The sequence below is a fragment of the Eleutherodactylus coqui genome, chromosome 7, assembly GCF_035609145.1.
Source record: "Eleutherodactylus coqui strain aEleCoq1 chromosome 7, aEleCoq1.hap1, whole genome shotgun sequence".
NCBI classification, from domain to species: domain Eukaryota; kingdom Metazoa; phylum Chordata; class Amphibia; order Anura; family Eleutherodactylidae; genus Eleutherodactylus; species Eleutherodactylus coqui.
Window position 1 is genome coordinate 89761829 of NC_089843.1, and position 19579 is coordinate 89781407.

The following is a 19579-nucleotide window of genomic DNA, read 5'->3' on the forward strand; positions in this document are numbered from 1 at the left end:
GTTAGCAGCAAACTCCTTTCCATGATGTCAATGGATCTCAGTGTTGCCAGTCGCTCATTCAGATCCAGGATTTGGGCTTCTAAATGTGCGAGGAGCACGCATCTTGCACAACAGTATGCACCCTCGATCGGCTGATCAAGGACCGCATACATTGCACAAGTAGCACACTGGATGACATTGCCAGGCATGGAGCTCATCCTAATGGGGGTCTACAATTTACAAGCGTGCTGCGTTTTTTGTTTTTTTTTGCACAACCCAAATGCACAGGGAAAAGAAAAAAAAAAAAAGGAATATGCACGTGCGAAGGATCCCAAAGAAATCCATGGATCCTATACTCTGTGTACGGCTGTGTAAGGCCGCATGCACATGGGTGGGTTGGGATCCCACAGCAGAATCCGGCCCTGGCGGCGGCGGCCGTGCGCATTTGCCTTTCTTTTCCTCTGTACTGCGGATGGTCCGCACAGCTCGCCATCGGACATGTGCAGTACAGAGGTTAGTTTTCATTGCCTAGTGAGGACTCACAATCTGCCACCTATAGATCTAGCCACAAGGCTGGGTTCATTTTGTGTTGCAATGTTCAACTGCAGTTAAAACCATTGTCCAGTCCAGCAATACTCTTCTCCGTGCGCCTCTTCACGCAAGGCATGCTGGGAGTTGTAGTCCCAAGCAGCACAGAAGCACACCCGCCTGCAGCTGACAGAGGGGAGTGGACGCCGGCGGATGTGTAGAGGTCCCGGCAGCGCGGCACATACAGCTTCTCCCTGCAGCCAGATGTGTAAAGGTCCCGGCAGCACGACACAGCTCAGTCATGGTGCTGCTCCCCGGAGCCGGGCTCAGCCTGGTAGCCGGCATATTTCTGCTGCTGGACGTCGTCTTCCTGACGTCGCTGTTCTTGCACCTGCTGGGGGACTGTACGCGCAGGGGCTCCGGGCTGTGCGGCGTCTTCCAGGACCTCATCCGCTTCGGGAAGACCAAGCTGCCTGGCCGGCCGTCCTGGATGCAATGGTTCGATTTGCCGAAAAGGTAACAGCCAGGGTGTCCTGTGTCCTCGGGGCAACCAATCACAGCGCGACGCTTACCTGTAATGTGATTGGTTCCTTTTGCACATCCTATCACGTGGTGTGAGCGTAGTGACCGGGGCATGCTGGTACTTGTAGTTTACGTCCTGCTGCCCAGTGGCCGTATACTGTATAACTTGTATGGGGCAGGGTTATGGTGAGAGTGTGATATGTGGTCACTAAAGTCACAGCTGCTGTTATTAAAGGGGTCATCGCAGAACATTAAAGGGATAGTCGTATCTCAGTGTTTCCTTTCTAGACTTACAGATGGCTTCCTGACCGTCTGGCCGCCGCAGGTTGAAAGCATTTGCGGATCCGTAGCGGATTTCCAGTCACAATCGCCATCATCGGTGCAGACTTTGACTCTGTTTTTGATGCGGCAATGCTGTGGATTTTGCACTGCAGAGAGTCCGCAGCGTGCCCACCATGTGTGAATATACCATCGCACTGTTTCTTAATGGAAATATCCCCGGCTAGTGATATTCCGCTGCGGGGTAGCAGGGGAGAGAACTGTCAGTTCTCTGCAGTGAGCCTATATGACAGATAAGCTCACCGCGGAGAATCACGGCAAATTGCAGCATGCCGCGATTTGAGTCCCGTGAGCAGAGAATCGCTAGCGGGCTGGGCTTTTCATAGCAACTGCGTTACTCACGGCCAGATTATCGCTGCGGGGAACGCAGTGCACTATTGCCCATGGACAGGAGCCCTTACGCAGATAACAAAAGGGATATTCTATACTTTTTCATCCTGGCTATGAGAACTGTGATTCCTCGGTCTTGGAAGTCCCGGGTTCCACCTACACGTATTAGTTGGATGCCAACCATGCACGAGATCAATCATAATCAATAAACACTCCTTATTTAACGGACTGTATAAGCATAGACTCGTGAGAATGAGCCCTTCATTACGGAAATCCGTAATGCAGATGTGAAGAAGCGCTAAGGCTGCCAGCGGTCTCCGTAACATCCCACGAGGTGGTCGGGAGAGTTGCTGCTGGTTTCGCATCTCAGAAAATTCTGTGATGGGAATACCCCTTTAAGGCCGCCTGCAGATGGCCGGGTTGGATCAGGCTGCGAGAATTCTCGCCGCGGGACCCGACCCGAGCGTCTGCAGAGAGCAGTGTGGCACTCCCCTCCTTCCGTGGCTCCGGCTCTTTCATGTGCTGGCTGCCGGGCAGCCGGCGCATGTGCAGACCGGAGCCGGCGGCCAGGGAGTGAGATTTCTGTGCAGGGCTCTGCAAGAGATTTCGCGCGGCCAAATCGGGGCCGTCTGCCTAGGATTGCGTTTGCTAACGCAATCCTATGGCAGCTTCCACGGGCGGAATTTTCGCCTGTCTGCAGGCGCCCTAAAGGGGTTCCCCCGAGCCGTGTGTATGTGTGTGTGTATATATTACACATTGTGCAGATCCGTATGGGGCCCTCTCTCATTCCCTGTGCATTGTGTGACCCTGATGCTGCCTTGGCTGCAGCAGGGTTACCCCTTCCATGTAGTGAATGGGGGACCTAAGTGACTGCAAGCAGAGATCTTGTAAAGTGTGATGAATTGATATACGATTTATGTAACTTTCCATTACACAAAGAATAAGCTCTATTTCAAAGGTTCAGCATGGACCCTCCTTTCCAACAACTTTCCTCTTAATCGTTGAGTCTTCTAAGAAGCCCATCAGTGCAACAGTAGCATCTAGGAACATTGCAAGAAACGTAAAGGATTAGGCAGAGGCTAAATGTAGGGACCCCAATGCAAAATCTGTAACGTGGCCCCCAACCATCCATGTGCCATTTATAATACTGGTGCTTTCTTATATGATAGAAGGGCCCCCTAAGGCTCCAGGGCCCATTAATGACTGCTACCTCTGCATCCCCTATAGCTACACCCCAGAAGGCCATCAATATCTGATCAGTGGGGTCTGCCACTCTGGAATCATTGCCGATTGGCTGATTAAAGGCATTGCAGCCTCTTCAATGTCTCTGAATGCCGTAATATTTCCTACTCTCCATTGAAGTGAATAGGACATGCCTTAGGCCAGGGTCACACGAACGGGTTGGATTCCACCTGCGGATTTCCGCAGCGGAAGACCTGCAAAACATTGCGGAAAGTAATTGCGAGTGGTCACGGAAGATCGCGGATGCAATAGTTTTTCCATACAGATGTACGCAATGCACAGTGTATCATCTGCGCGGAAGAAAGACTTCTCGTTCCTCTCCAGCCGGCAATCCAGCTCTTCTATTTTCCTATGAAGTAGCGAGTGTTTCCACCGCTCGTACACAGTGTTAATTGCATAGGAACGAAGGAATACTCGCATCCGTTGACTTCAATGGAGGCCGTCCACGTGGAATCCACGATAAAATATAGCATGCTGCGATTTTTTTTTTTTGCTAACGGAATCCACAATTCATGCCCGCAAGCTTGAGTGAACCAGCGAAAATTCATGCCTTTCAATGACCATGTAATAGTCCATGCGAACGCCGATCGCAGAATCTGAAATTCAAACCCCACCAATCGGATATTGATGGCTGGCAGTGTTGCGACCAGGAGTGGACATTGGATCTTTAACCCCTTAAGGACCAGGGTGTTTTTGTCCTAAAAGACCAGACACTTTTTAGGGATTTTACCCATGGGGTAATTTTTATGCCCTATTATTATTATTTTTTTTTTTCAGCTATCAAAATGTATTTTTTTCTGTATTTTTTCCCCCCGTGACATAGGCTAGTTTTACATGGTCTGAGCACGATATCGGGCTGTTAAACTTGGCCCAATATTGCGCTAATGCTCGTGCTATGGCCCCACGGATGCATGGCGCTTTTGTGTCAAAAACCCCTCCCATCACGTCAGTACAGTTGCGATCCTCTGGCGCAGCTTTCAGCCGCCCTGGAGGATTGGCAAATGTTTACCATTGTTTTCAATATCCGTATGTGCAGATGAGACAAAACTGTGAATATATTAACATAAGAGAGGATGCAAGGAGATTGCGAGAGGATCTGGGTAAGTTGGGGGCAGAAAAGTGGCAGATGAGGTCTAACACTGATAGATGTAAACTTACGTAGATGGGCAGAGGACATACATGTCACCATTACACACTAAAGCAGCCTGTCCACGGCCGCGATGGAATATCGCTAGCAATATTCCGCCGCGGGGGAGGAGCACTGACAGGTCTGCGCAGCGCGGCAAATCGCAGCATGCCGCAATTTTTATCCCACGAGCGGGGAATTGCTATGATTCTCTGCTCTTGGACATCTGGCAGCGCGTTCCATAGTTGGGCTATAGAAAACGTTACTTGCAGCCAGATTATTGCCCGTGCACAGGCAGCTTAAATGGGAAACACTGACATAGTAACATGGAAAAGGACTTGGGGATTTTGGTTAACTAGAGCAACCAGTGTCAGGCAGCTGCTGCCAAGGCAAATAGGATCATGGGGTGCATCAAAAGCTGTCTAGGGGCGCATGACGAGAACATTGTTCTTCCTCTTTACAAGTCACTGGTCAGACCACACATGGAATATTGGACAGTTTTTGGCACCGGTCAAGATGGGCATATCAGAGCTTGAGCGGGTACAAAGGCAGGCAACTAAAGTAATAAATGGAATGGGCGGACTACAATATCCAGAGAGGTTATCAAAATGTGTTATTTAGTGTAGAAAAAAGACTGCTGAGGGGTGACCTAATGACTATGGATATCGGGGGACAATACAGAGATCTCTCCCATCTATGTATACCAGGACTGTGACTGTAATAAGGGGGCGCTCTCTATGTCTAGAGGGAAAAAAGTTTCTACACAACATAGAAGGGGGTTCTTTACTGTAAGAGCAGTGAGACTATGGAACTCTCTGCCTGAGAACGGGATGATGACAAATTTAATAAGAGTTCAAGAGGGCCTGAACACAGGGGTGTAGCTGAAGGCTCATGGGTCCAAGTACAAAACTTTTATCTTGGGGGGGCTCCCCAATTCCTCTTAACCCCTAACACAGCGGTGTAACTTGAAGCTCCTGGGCTCCAATGCAAAACCTATCTCACGGCCCCCAACTAAAATGCTTAATTCATAGTACTGGGCTCCCTATATGGAGAAGAGAGGACTTATGGGCCCCCTAAGGCTCCTGGGCCCGGGTGCAACCGCATCCCCTATAGTTACGCCAGTGCCTGGACGACTTTCTTGAGCGATACAATATTATATGTCATAATATAATCAGTAATAGCTTCAGAAGGGTCGTGATGCAGGGATTATTCCGCTTGCCAGATTTGAGTCGGGAAGGGATTTTTTTTTTCTCTTAAATGGGGAAAATTTGACTCCTACCGCATTGGGTTGTGATGTTTCAAACATTTTGATATAGAATTTGTATAGTCTCGGATTGCAGGGCGCATACGGCGACTGTTTAGGTTTCCATTAGCGGCGAGTTTTTTTTTTTTTTTTTTTTTTTTAATATGTATATTTTTATTTTATTCTGTAACTTTTTTTCTCTCTTGTCCCTATGATGTTATATAAGACCACCTGGGGATTGTTTAAAGTGTCTCTCAATAGATCGCAGACTGTTATCTCTGGCAACAATGCAGACTGTATGCACAGCTAGGCATATGTTTAATCATATGCTTGGGTTGGCAAACAGCTCTTGGAGGTCCATTTACATTCAAATGTAAATGATAAAGTATTAAAGGCCATTAACACGTTATGCAAAAAGATTGCTAAATCTTTCAATCTTTCAGTAATTTGTAAGATTAGCTGTGCATGTAAATGGGCTTTAACACAGCTGATCTGGGTCTTCTAGTACCCCGCTGCTCTGCCATGTTAGGGGACACCTGGCGCTTCACATGATCACCAGGTCGAATAGCGGAAGTGACGCCTCTTCTCCTCCTGGTCCTCTGCTGTGACTAACAGCCGAGGACCTGACCTGCTCCTGCTATATCGAAGGCGCTTTAATCCTGTGCTGTATTTTTACTATCAGCTGGGATTAAAGCCCAAGAATAAGTGCCCTAAATTTACTGTGCTTGGTCCTTAAAGGGTTAGGCCCGCAGTATTCTGCCACGGGGGAGCAGGGGGGAGAACTGTCAGTTGCCGCGATTTGAATCCCCCGAGCGGAGAATTGCTATGATTCTCCGCTGGTGGACAGAGGGCTGTGCTTTCCATAGCAACGCTAGTGTACACTGCGTTAATCGCGGCGGGATTATCGCCGCGGAGAACGCAATGAACTATCGCCCGTGGACAGGAGCCCTTAAGGGAACCTGACACTTGCCTAAAGCACCATGAACTAACTTAGGTGACAGGGAGCCAGGTGATGTATTTCTCATACTTGCTCACTTTCTGCTTTCCTCGGTGCCCGCCTGTAAAGTCTGTGTGGCAGCTAAATATCTGACTTTTAGAAACTCTTGTAGGAGAGGGCACGCAAGGGACTCTGAAAAGAGTCTGATTTTTGGCCGTCATGCAGACTTCACAGGCTGGCACTGTGGCAGGCCACGGAAGTGTGGCAATGTTGTCGAGACATCCCTGTGACCCCCTTGTGTGTGCAGCCGAGCATTATCTTACTGGAAAATGCCTCCCGGAAGCTGCCATAAGAGGAACACATGTGGCTGCAGGATCCTGAACATATCACTGAGCTGTCATTGTCCCTCGTACCACTACTAGGGGTGACCGAATGCCATATGTGATGGCCTCCCAGACCATCACACCCGCAGTGGGCTGGTAGGCATTCTTGCTATCTGCCATCTCTACAGAGGGACAGCAGTGATCTTCATAGTGTGCTGCATCCTTTCATAAGAAACCTCTGACCACATGACTTTTATTTGTCTGTTAATTACTTTACAGGTGGTTTTGGCAATTCTATTTCTTGTCTGTAATCTGGAATGGAGCGCTGCTGGTTCTTCTAGTGCGGTCGCTGCTCGGCATCCAGTTACCACATTGGGTTCAGTTGTTGTTCAACTTCTTCCACAAGGACTCTGAACAAAAGGTATCAGGTGAGTCTACTGTACTGAATGGTTACCTTAAAGACCTGTTGGCAATAGGGATTGTAAGCATATGGACAGTGGGGGGAAGCGCTAATAAAGAATTGTAGTCATTTTGGAAATCGCCTATGTAGGCACCTGGGGGAGGGGTGGCTACTAGAGATGAGCGAGTATACTCGGTAAAGGCAATTGCTCGAGCGAGCATTGTCTTTATCGAGTACCTGCCTGCTCGAGACTGCAGGTTCGGGTGCCGGCACGGGGGAGCAGTGAGCAGCGGCTGTCAGCAGGAGTGAGCGGGGGGGGGGGGGGGGGGAGGGAGAGAGAGATCTCCCCGCTCTTCCCCGCAGCTCCGTGCCCACCACCGGCACCCAAACCTTTCGTCTCGAGCGGGCAGGTACTCACTAAAGGCAATGCTCGCTCGAGCAATTGCCTTTAGCGAGTATACTCGCTCATCTCTAGTGGCTACATATACTTTTTATTAGCTTTGGCTAACAGAAGGCGTTTCCAATCGTGGTGGTACTCTTATACTTCCATATGTCATATAACTTCATATGCAAATAAGGGACAATACCTCTGCAGCGCCACCTATTGGAAGGCAGCTTTCCTGCAAGTCAATGTTAGACTCTTTATACAAGCTTTGTAACAATGACTGGGAATTGAAATGTTCCATCTCCCTTATTTGCATATTACCCAGAGGAGCATGAATGACCTTTTAAAGGAGATGTCCCGAGGCAGCAAGTGGGTCTATACACTTCTGTATGGCCATAATAATGCACTTTGTAATGTACATTGTGCATTAATTATGAGCCATACAGAAGTTATAAAAAGTTTTATACTTACCTGCTCCGTTGCTGGCGTCCTCGTCTCCATGGTGCCGACTAATTTTCGCCCTCCGATGGCCAAATTAGCCGCGCTTGCGCAGTCCGGGTCTTCTCCTCTTCTCTATGGGGCTCCGTGTAGCTCCGTGTAGCTCCGCCCCATCACGTGCCGATTCCAGCCAATCAGGAGGCTGGAATCGGCAATGGACCGCACAGAAGCCCTGCGGTCCATGAAGACAGAGGATCCCGGCGGCCATCTTCAGCAGGTGAGTATGAAGACGCCGGACCGCCGGGATTCAGGTAAGCGCTGTGCGGGTGGTTTTTTTAACCCCTGCATCGGGGTTGTCTCGCGCCGAACGGGGGGGGGGGGGTTAAAAAAAAAAAAACCCGTTTCGGCGCGGGACATCTCCTTTAAGTCTTCTCACTCAGTCACCGTCTAGGTGCTCTCCTTAAGGAGGAAAGATAGCATTTCTGACCCACATTTCTATGTGAAACACTGAATGATTCATGTTTAAACAGCATGAATGGCCTTAAGTCTCCTCACTCACCTTCTATCTGCTCTCCCTAAGGAGAAAATGTGCTGTTCTTGACCCAAAAAGTCATATGACACAGGGTACTACATTTTTAAGAGGCTGTTTGTTCTGCAGACCCCATTTTTACTAGAATGCCCTCTTTACATTGGCTAAAAGCGTAATTTGTGTCAATTTTTCCTTAAAACATCCCAACAGGGCACATAACTCTTGCTAAACATTAGAACTGTATATACAGCTACCATATAGACATTAAATTCCTCAGAATTTCTGTGTTTGTAAAGCCTGCATTTGGGTTCTGTGAGACTCTACAAAGTATTTACAACATTTCTAGTATTTTATTGAAGTATTGTACAATACCCACTGGCGTAACTATAGGGGATGCGGATGCACCCGGAGCTTTAGGGGGCACATAAGGCCTCTCTTCATATGGGGCACCCAGTACTGTGAATTAAGTATTATAGTTGGGGGCCCTGTTACAGGTTTTGCATTGGGGCCCAGAAGCTTCAAGTTATACCTCTGACAATAGCCATGCTATGAGCTGATATAATGTGTTCTAGATGGAGAGCTTTCCACTCTTCTGGCCCTGTCTTTGCTCTGGATACACAGTTTCAGGCGGCTGCTGGAGTGTCGCTTTGTGAGTATCTTCTCTGGCGGCGTCATCAATCTCGCTCAGTATTGTCTTGGGATTGGCTACTACTTTCTCCTTGGGATAACTGTTCTTGATCATGCACAACTGGATCACAAGAAGGGTAAGTGAGAAAAAATGTATCTGCAATTCTCTGTATCTGATGCACATTTAGTATGCATAAAACAGGACTAGAGAGAATGTGATGAAGTATTGGGTCCGAGGGAAGTGCCAGCACAGAGCGGAGAAGGAAAGCATTGCTGATTCCACCAATCTGCATCGCCACTAAGGGGGCAGCTTTATTAAACTGCCCCACAACTTTCTTGCCACAAGAACATCACGTGCCCCTGCTTCAATTCCATGTCTCACTTAATAGACCTTCAAGTATATGTTCACGTGGGTCAGAAAAGTGGATTATCTCCAGCAGAATCTCTACAGCATTTACAGTACATGCATGTGGATTGGGTTTTAGAAATCAAATTTGCAGCAAGTCAATTTTTGCTGCGGACTTCACTACTTCAAATGAAGTGTTGAAATTCGCAACAAATTCGCACTATTTGGTTCAGATTTTCTGCTGCGGAAGAGCAGCAGTGTGTGAACTTACCCTAATGGTGTGCATACCTCCTGCACATGTACAACAACTGGGCAGAAGTCTCACAGCTGCTTAGGCCTCATGTCCACGGGGAAATTAGAATTTTTCAAATCCGCTCGGGTGACCCGTACGTGTGATCCGCGCCCATTGGACACCCACAGGTAATTAAATACCTGCGGATGTCATTTTGTCCTGACGCATGGATCGCACGTGCCGGAAAACACCCGCAGCATGCTCCATCTTCGTGCTGGTCTCCTGCGGCTTCCATGGAAGCCTATGGGAGCTGTCCGGTCCCGCGGCATACCCGCAGCTGTTATTGTGCTGTGCTGCGGGACTGTGGCAAAGCAGGCATTCAAAAAAAATGTGCACGGCGCATGCGCGTGGCATGCTGCTAGCGTGCCGAGCACATCTGCCGGGCAGATGAAAGAAGATCCGAGAGAGTATATGGGATTTTTTAGCCTTATGTCTGCGGGAAAGGAGGGCCCCCCTGTGGGATTCTGCATGCAGAATCTGTGCGGGCCCGTATTTACCTGTGGACACAAGGCCTTACTCTTATACTTGGACTCTTTGGTTGGAATAATTGTCACCAAGCGCCACTGACATTGAATGTGCAATAAGTATTTGGATGATGTTTCACCTCTTAAGGGTGGACACCCACTGGTGATATTCTCTTTCTTGCGCTGCGAGAGCACGTGAAAACTCTCGCCTCGCAGCGCAAGAAAGACGCCGAAATACAACCAGCATATCGCCAGTGTTTTCAATGGGGCCAGCGGCAGCAGCGCTAGCCCCATTGAAAAGAAATGGAGAATGCCGCGGACTTTTGCCACAGCCATGACAAGAGTTTCCTTCATCCCCGCGGGGACCGCGGGGATGAAAGAATCCTCTGCCACAGCTGTCACAGCTGTGGCAGAAGTGCAGAGTGATATCCCATTGCTTTCAATGGGATCGGCACTGCTGCCGATCCCATTGAAAGCAGTGCTTTCTGGCAAGCCCCGCAGTATGATTATCGGTGAAGGGCTTGAAATATAAGCCCTTCCCTGAAAATCATCAATAAGTGGTAAAAAAAAATTACTCACCTCTCTGCCGCTCAGACGCGTCCTCTGGCTGGCTCCCCGGCACTGCTGTCCAGCACTTTCAGCAGGCGGGGATTTAAAAATCCCCGCCTCCTGAAAGGGCTGTGCTGATTGGCTGAGGGCTCAGCCAATAGCAGCTAGTGCTTAGCTATTGGCTGAGCACTCAGCCAATTACAGATAGTGCTTAGCTATTTATTCAGCTGGCTGGCCTCATTGAAAAGACTGGCGATATCCTGGCGTGATGCCAGTTTTTTTCTCGCACTGCGCTGCGAGACCTTTCCTTTACTCTCGTAGCGCAGTGGAGGAAAAAACGCCAGTGGGTGTCTGCCCTTAGGGTAAGGTTGGATTGTGCAACTGTTATGACCCATCCAGTCCTCATATTAAAAAATCTACATTTTTATTACTCTTTCAGTTGAGTAACGTATATTTATCCAGAATCATCAATGTATCACAGTGACTTCTACAATTGACATGTTTGCAGTTGTTGAATACTCGGGTAATGTCCTTGACTCTCTACTTTTCAGTGAGTGTTCCAGAACTCCTGCAGCAGCTTCACTGGTACCACATCGTTGGGTGTCTGCTTTATGCTTGGGCATCATTGCACCACCACAGATGTCATGTGATTCTCGCTAATCTCAGGAAGGATAAAACCGGTAAGTAAATTACAGATCTTCCTGGATGTGTTCTGTAGACGTCACCTCCTTAGTTTCCACAGCCTGATCCAAGTGGAAACTAAGGAGGTGACATGTACAAGCCCCGCTTCTCTTGTAAAGTACATTGCTAATACAATCACTGCCATTATAACAGGGATTCTATGGTAACCACCATAATTACTTCCAGTCATTACTGATCCAAGCATGAAACCTACTGGTGCTAAATGACACATCTGTACGCCATGGAATACCTTGTGTTAAAGGAACCTGCCTCTTCCTCATATGTATATTACGCTATGCGGAAGAGGGCTGACGTCGGAGCTCTCTTCTGCATTGTGTAATATACATTAACTCATGTTTTTAGTTTTTTTTAAAATTATTAATAAAATCATAACAGATCATTTTTATGTGTTTCTGTTGAGCAATTCCAAGTAATTTACCATGCGCTTTCTCACCTTAAATAAATAAGAGCTGGTGAGGGGGTGGGTGGCAGGGAAATTGGATTGGAAATGGTTAAAGGGATTTTCCAGAACTTTAAAACAAAATTCGTATGCTATAAATTTTAGCTCCATTGCGCACCAATCAGAGGCTGGCAGAAACAGTCAGGCGGTCATATGTGGGCACTGCAGATATATTGCAGGGTACATATATTTTAGTAAACACTTGCATTACCCAAAAACAAATAGTGCTTGAGCAACTCGTTATTAGGTTGTCTTCCGACATAATCTAGGGTGCTCATACATACTGCAGTTGATCCTCTGTAACCACTAACAAGTGGACTTGTTTCAATTAACAAATCCAGGTGAGGTCCATCAATTAGTAACAAATGACATTACAGCGGATCACCATGGCGTCTATGGGCACACTGTCAGTATGGCCCATCAATAAGGAAAATGGTAACCTCCAGTGGGTATTACTGTATGACACACATGGTATATGCCATAACTTTCTGAGTCCGGAGTTCGGAGAATGGGGTCAGTTTCCGCTTCAACTGTTATACACTCCCAACAAAATGAGACTTAGTTTTTGGGAATTGCAGAAATAGCTGAATGTTTAGCAACTACCATAAACCACAATGGAGAAAGTTGCAAGGGGAACATAAGAACTCGTTTGATACTGAGATGAGTGGTACCGGCTATAAACCCTTTCCAATCCACTGTCTGACATCTTCAGACATTCAGATTGAAGGCTATACAGCTCCAATGTCAGGATATTCTTACTGTATATTACTTGCTGCTCTGTTGTCGGGGGGCCTCTCTCCAGCATGTCCCATACCGCAGTACTGGCTCTAGCCAGCAGATGGTGCCACTGTATAATGGCAGAAAGAGAAAACCCTCTAGGAAACCCTAAATCCAAAATTGGATTGCAAAGGGTTAATAAGCAAGGCTGTGAGATATGTGAAGCTGTCATATTATTACTACTAGTACCACAGCAAATGCTTTCATCTTATCTGTTGCAGGTAAAGTTGTAACCATGAGCCACGTGATGCCGTCTGGAGATTGGTTTGAACAAGTATCCTGCCCACACTATTTTGCTGAGCTGTTGATTTACATTTCCATTGCTCTTCTCTTTGGCCTAACGCATTGGACTTGGTGGTTGCTGGTTTTGTTTGTCTTGTTCAACCAGTCATTGGTGGCTATTTTATGCCATGAGTATTACCAGCAGAAATTTGATTCTTATCCTGCTCACAGAAAAGCATTTATACCATATGTGTTTTAAGGACCCCCTGATGAGGGGTCTTCCTACATGTATTCTTCTGGCTTTGGGGCTAATGTTACAGGGTTTTCTAATAGTTTGGGAGGGGACTGCAAATGTTACAATATGACAAAAGAAACCATATTCTCCTTCTCAATCCCTACCGTTCCAGCGCTGATCTCTGTTTATAAGCTGGCATCACTGAGTGATGATGCCCGTAGCATGTCACAGGATGAATGAGTGACTGAAGTGCTCATATGTCTGTACAGCATGTCATCGCTGGCAGCTTGCAAACAAAGACTAGCGAGGAATTGGAGAGGTGTGTATAATAAACATTCCATTTCCTTTTGTTCTGTCATATTTGCATTTACCGCACAACCTCCTTGAAGATGTTCTACTCTATTGCCACTGATGGTGAGGGAAGACCAGTCAGCTCTCTGGACAGGTCTATTTTAATAAGGCTTTGCATTCCCCATAAAATAACTATTCTGAAATACATTTTGGATTGTGCCACTTCTTCTTATTCCTCCTAGAAATGTTTGTATACGTTGCCAGCCTGATGTTGCCAGTTTCCTTGTCGGTGGGTATATCCTACACTGACACTGCCAAATTGGGAAATGGTAACTCCCAGTTGTCTGTCTACTCATTTCCAGGAGGAATCACAGAGGAATACACAAGGCAGAGTTCTTAGAAAAGATGCTCTAGAATGGTTATTGTATGTGGAATATAAGTTTTTACTAAGACCAACATGACCTGTCAGGAAAGCTTCTGGTGACGTGTAAGCTGCAGCTACAAGCTTCATGGGAGTCGCTAACTGTACGTCCAAACTTTTTTTTTACTTTTGAAATGCAATTTCTTAAATGTTTTGTCACGGACTTAATAAATGTATAGTGATCTATACATGACAAAACTGCTTAGTTATTACTTGGTTTGCTGAAACAAATGGATTTCAGTTCTGTGAAATTAGCATATTATGCCTGGGCAGCCAAACATTAGTGTGACAGATGGAAAGAAATCTACTTAAGAGACAATGGCGCATATTTACATAGACCAGCGTTTTATACACCGGTCTAAAGCCCTGTTTACATGGGACGATTGCCATTCAGTAACTGTCATTAATAAAACAGAACGATAACACTGGTAAACAAAAAAAAAGTTCTGCTTTGAAAACAGGTTGGTTTAACTAATTTTGGGGCGCTGAATTCAGTGGAGCAATCGGATTCTATCTATCACGTCACATTTCTGAGATGCATAGCACTATTACATAGACAATAATACAGTATTGCCAAAAAATTGTCTGCTTTTAAATACAAAAAAAAATAACACCCAGAACCAAATGTTTTGCTGGTTATGTATTTGTGAAGGAAACTCAAAAAATACCGATATGCTGAGGTAAGAATGAAGAGAAGTGTTTCATGCAGATTGCAACAAACACTAAACAGCTGTACAGATAGGCTCATGTCGGTAACCTTCCTGCTCAACTACATTGTTCTGCCATCTAGTGACCATTTTTAGAACTTTATCCACTGTGTATTACATTCAAATAAAGTGTTGAGCTTAGTCACTGATTTATTTTTATATAAATAATTCACCAGAAAATAAGCACAAACACAAAAACCTTTCTAAAAAAAATTGAAAAAAACTAAATTGCATAAAAACCTTACGTGATACATCATTTCTAAAGGTAAATTCAGATTCTACACCCAAAAATCCATAAGAATTGATATATTGCACACTAGATGCAAAATGCTAAAAGAATATAGTGGGGATGGCGCCTGGGAGACAACGATAAAATATTTGTCGAGGGAGACTGTCCAATCCACATGCGATCCACTCGGTGGAGAGCTGCAAAGGTGAACAAAAAAAATCCCCCCCCCCCCCATTAAGGATTGGTGGGGGTCACACAATGAATGTAAAGGATAGACCTACTGGTCTCAAAGCAAAAATGAAAAGGATTGTACTCACTTGGGAGAGGGGAGAAAGAATCCAGTGTATACCGGGTAAATCACTTCCCCCTCTTGATCCAGGAAGGCCTTGTATAACGGTACTGTAGGTCCTGCGTCCTATGCCAGGTGCATCAAGGTCCACAGCCACTCCATAAGGTCAAAACTCAGTTTACTGAAAAGCGACAAGAGGAATCTCAGCTGGGAGAGTCAATAGACATACAACGCGTTTCGGCAGAGCAAGCCTTTTTAAAGTATCAGATGCAAAATGCTGTTGAGCAGTGTAATCGATTAGTTTAAACTTGGGCAAACTACTGAAAGAGGAGTGAGAATCGTGAGGTTCTCTCTTGTTCAGTACCAGCTTGCATAAAAACCAGCGCCGGCTCGGGCACTTGTGCCATTTAAACACTGATCATTCAGTGTTTCACATAAAAATGTCAAACACTCAATGATAAGTGTCCAAGGACTGCATAATTCTCAACGAGAATGGCAGCCCTAGAGCGAACAAGCTGTTGATGATGCCACCAGCTCGTCCTGCTGGGCAAACGAGAATCGTGAGACTCACTGCCTATGTAAAAGGGCCATCAGTAAACTGTGCACCCAGCTACTAGTAACAAATATATGGTCTCATCTGGCAGCACCTCTGTGCGCCAAATGGAAACCTATGCCAGCTACGAGCTGGAGTAGGGTTCTAGTATAATGTAATGGCCATATTATCGGACACTAAATCACAGACCCTTTTTGAAACCGAGTCAGGGCATGGCCTAAATGCCCCAAAAGGTACAATTTTAGCACGTGCATCAAAATTTCAGCCTTCGTATACCACAGAGCTTGCATGCAGGGTATAAAACATATGCTCCAATATGCTAATACCTAGGAAGGTGCTGTCATACATTTTGGAGTGCATTCACGAATGAGGAGTATATGATCTTTAAACCATACCTACGCTGCTTACCTTATACCCATATTGTGCAGTGGCAAAAAAAGTCAATAGTAAAAATACCCCCCAACTTCACTGAGAAGCAATTCACCTAGATAGATGTGCTGAAGATTTTAACCTTTTGTTGATGCTGCAAAAAAAAATAAGATGCCTGCTAAACAAACATTTGCTTGTCCCTCGGCTGATTGGCAAATTTAAGCAGCCTAGTCTAGCAAACGCGCATGTGTGCCCGATAATTGGGCCGAGTAAAAGACCTTTTATGCTGGTTCGCTGCCTCACTCACACTCTTTAGGGCAAATCTCATTATGTCTGCACAAGGTTCTGCTGCACCTTACTACTCTCCTCTACCAAGAAGGGACAGTATATAACCCATAGGGCATGTACGCAGTGTGACTTGGTGTCTCTAGTAGCCTTACATTGAGCCCTGCCACTAGATTCGCCATACACGTGGTCTACGCATGCCACTGATTTAAAATGTATTTAATCATTGCACCTCTACATCACACCATACACAAATACAATGTACTATTACAAACCATGGGGATGCATTTCCACTAATTTACACCAAAATCAAGTGTTAACAAATGTACCTATCGGAGTGTACTTTTGGCTTTCTAGCCAAGACCAAGTGTTGGCAGTTGTACTCATCATAAGACTTGACTTTTAGAAATTTGGAAGTGGACATCAACTGACAACATGGAAAAGGAGAGGAGCCATATGGTGAGCTGCACCGTAGGCTATATGTTTACAGACCTACCAGAGAAAAAGCCAAACTTCACCTGCCAGAAATACAAGCTTGTGTCTCTACTGGAGGAAATGGTGCAAAATCTTCAGGAGAGAATAGCTACATTGAAACTTATTAAGGAAGCTGAGGACAGAGCAGAAGAAAGTCTTCAGAATGTTGAAGGAAAAGAATAGTCCAGTGTACCTGCAGAAGCCGAGGAATGGAACCATGTGACCCAAAGAAGCAGGAAGAACATGATCCAGCACCCATACTGCTCCGGAACTGGTACCAGGTTCTCACGCAGGGGGGCCTGGTACTGGTTCCTGAACAGAAGGAGAAAGAGGTACAGCAAGAAATGACTCTACCCACAAAGAACAGAGCAGAGGAGAAAGAGGTACAGCAAGAAATGACTCTACCCACAAAGAACTGTGTAGTAAGCACACATCCTCTTAAATAGAGAAAAAGAAGGGCTGTTGTGAAGAAGAAGAGGAGAGTGGTGGTTGTAGGGGATTCCCTATTGAAAGGAACAGAGGCCACTGTCTGCAGACCCGACACTTCACGAGAGAGGTGCTGTTTTCCAGGTGCACAAATCAAAGATGTGTCTGCTGTCAAGACTCTTCAGTCCTCCAGAACACCACCTATTCCTACTAATACATGTAGGGACAAATGACACTGCAAAAAAGGACCTTGCAACTATTTGAAGACCTCGGAAAGAAGGTGAAGGAACTAGGAGCACAGGTGGTCTTCTCATCCATCCTCCTGGTGGATGGCCATGGAATAAAAAAATGGAACAGGATTCTAGAGGTGAACTGGCTACATCAATGGTGCTGTCAGCAAAGATTTAGATTTCTAGACCATGGTGTGAATTACCTATATGATGGACTGCTTGCTAGAGACGGGTTGCACCTTACAAAAACAGGTAAGCATATATTTGGTGGGTGCCTTGCTTCACTCATTAGGAGAGCTTTAAACTAGAACAATATGGAAAGAGAAGTGAAAGGCCAGGTAAAAATAGACAGCTAATTAGTACATTTAAGAACCTTGCTAATAGAAGTGGAAAGAAAGAAAGAACAAAGACAAAAAAAATTCAATAGGAAAGTAGAGGAGCAAGAGACACTAATCACAAACTAAAATGCTTCTACACAAATGCACAGAGCATGGGAAACAAACAAGGAGAATTGGAGCTCCTAACACAGGAAGAGAAATATGTCATAGGCATCACGGAAATTTGGTGGAATGATGCACATGATTGGAATACAAGGCTTGAAAGATACAATTTATTTATAAGAAACAGACCTAAAAAAAGGGGAGGAGGTATTGTGTTATATGTAAGGAAAAAAGTTCATCTCCGTGGAGATTCAAGCTTCAGACCATGGTAGTTCTGTAGTAACTGTTTGGGTAAGAATACAAGGAGAGAACAGAAAGGACACCATTGTAGGCATTTACTATAGGCCACCTGGACAAGCAGAAGATATGGATGAACTCTTTCTACATCAGATGGCCAAGCTCTCAAAAAAGCATGACATGGTGACCATGGGGGATTTTTTTTTTTTTTGAAACATAGTTTTTATTGCATTTTGACAAATTGTAAGTATATGCATTCATGAAAGCTTGAGTTCCATTGCTAAAATTAAAACAATTAATTATATAATTTTTAATGCAAAATTTAAAATTAACCTGGTCAATCTGTAATTTCAGAATTCCTGTAAAGTGATTATCTCAGGGAAGATTTTAAGTATCCAGACATTTGTTGGGAATCTCTCAGGTAAAAGTAGTGGATCCAACAAATTCTTATCTGCTCTTGCTGACAACTTTATCTTCCAAAAGTTAGAAGAGAAAACAAGAGGATCTGCTATCTTGGACCTAATTCTTACCAACAGGGAGGGAATGGTTGAGGGAGTAAGGGTGGCTGGGACCTTAGGAGGCAGTGATCATGCTATCCTTGAGTTTTCGATAAAAAGGGGAGGAAGACCTGAGAAAACTCAGACCTCAAGGTTGGATTTCAGAAAGGCAGATTTTAATGAACTCAAAGAGGGTAAGAAGAATCCAATAGCTGGATGTTCTTAAGGACAGAAATGTCCAAGAAGGTTAGGGAATATTGTGAAATGATATTCTCAAAGCACAATCATTAGCAATCCCTAAAAGAAGGTAGAATGGGAAGCATTTAAAGAAATCAGGATAGATGGACACAGAACTTGCACACATGTTAAAAAGGAAGAAAAATATGTTTATCAAATGGAAAAAGGGGGGGATATAATGCATTCTGTAGAAACTGTAGGGCAAGTGTCAGAAAAGCTAAAGTTAATAATAAATTGAGGCTTGAAACAGTGCCCAAAAGCAATAAAAAAAGGATTTGGGGGGTATGTCAAAAGAAAAGTCAAAGATGTTATTGGATGCTTACAAAATGAAAGTGGGGAATTGTTTAACAATTATGTTGAGAAGGCAAAACTTTTAAATTCCTATTTCGTATCTGTTTTCTCAGAAAGTAGATAGCACAGGGAAGATCAGTTGATGTTCCATTGGGGGAATAAAAGAATGCAGTCCATCTATAAGCAGAGAGATGGTGAGGGAACGCTTAGCTAACTTAAACGAATTCAAGTCTCAAGGTTCAGATGAATTTCATCCTAGGATACTAAAGGAAGCAGCCGAGGTAATTGCTGAACCACTCGCCATAATCTTTGAAAATTCCTGGAGAACAGTAGAAGTCCCAGAAGATTGGAAAAGGGCAAATGTTGTCCCTATCTTCAAAAAAGGGAAGAATGTGGATCCAGGAAACTATAGGCCTGTGAGCCTGATTTCTATACCGGGAAAGATCTTTGAACAAATTTATTAAACGGCATGTATGCAAGTACTTGGATAAACATGGAGTAATTAACCAGAGCCAGCATAGGTTTGTAACAAACAAGTCATGCCAGATGAATCTAATTTCCTTCTATGACAGAATCGCTATGTGGATTGATCAGGGAAATGCCATACTTATTGAAAAAAAAATGTCCAA

The 19579-nt window shown here is 45.1% G+C and overlaps 1 protein-coding gene across 1 annotated transcript; it reads left to right on the forward strand.

The window, feature by feature from the left end:
• Positions 1-679: 679 nt before the first annotated feature.
• On the forward strand, positions 680-13884 carry SRD5A3 (steroid 5 alpha-reductase 3). The gene is made up of 5 exons (XM_066573353.1): positions 680-1023; positions 6849-6997; positions 8894-9085; positions 11151-11279; positions 12739-13884. The coding sequence occupies exons 1-5, from the start codon at positions 809-811 to the stop codon at positions 12996-12998; spliced, it is 945 nt and encodes a 314-aa protein (XP_066429450.1). The 5' UTR covers positions 680-808; the 3' UTR covers positions 12999-13884.
• Positions 13885-19579: the final 5695 nt, after the last annotated feature.

What these genes read in the sequence shown, in the direction of transcription:
- SRD5A3 (XM_066573353.1), top strand. Translation starts at nt 809, where the DNA reads ATGGTGCTGCTCCCCGGAGCCGGGCTCAGCCTGGTAGCCGGCATATTT. An exon ending in TGGTTCGATTTGCCGAAAAG is followed by an intron (nt 1,024 to 6,848) that starts GTAACAGCCAGG and finishes ATTACTTTACAG; the next exon opens with GTGGTTTTGGCAATTCTATT. An exon ending in CTCTGAACAAAAGGTATCAG is followed by an intron (nt 6,998 to 8,893) that starts GTGAGTCTACTG and finishes AATGTGTTCTAG; the next exon opens with ATGGAGAGCTTTCCACTCTT.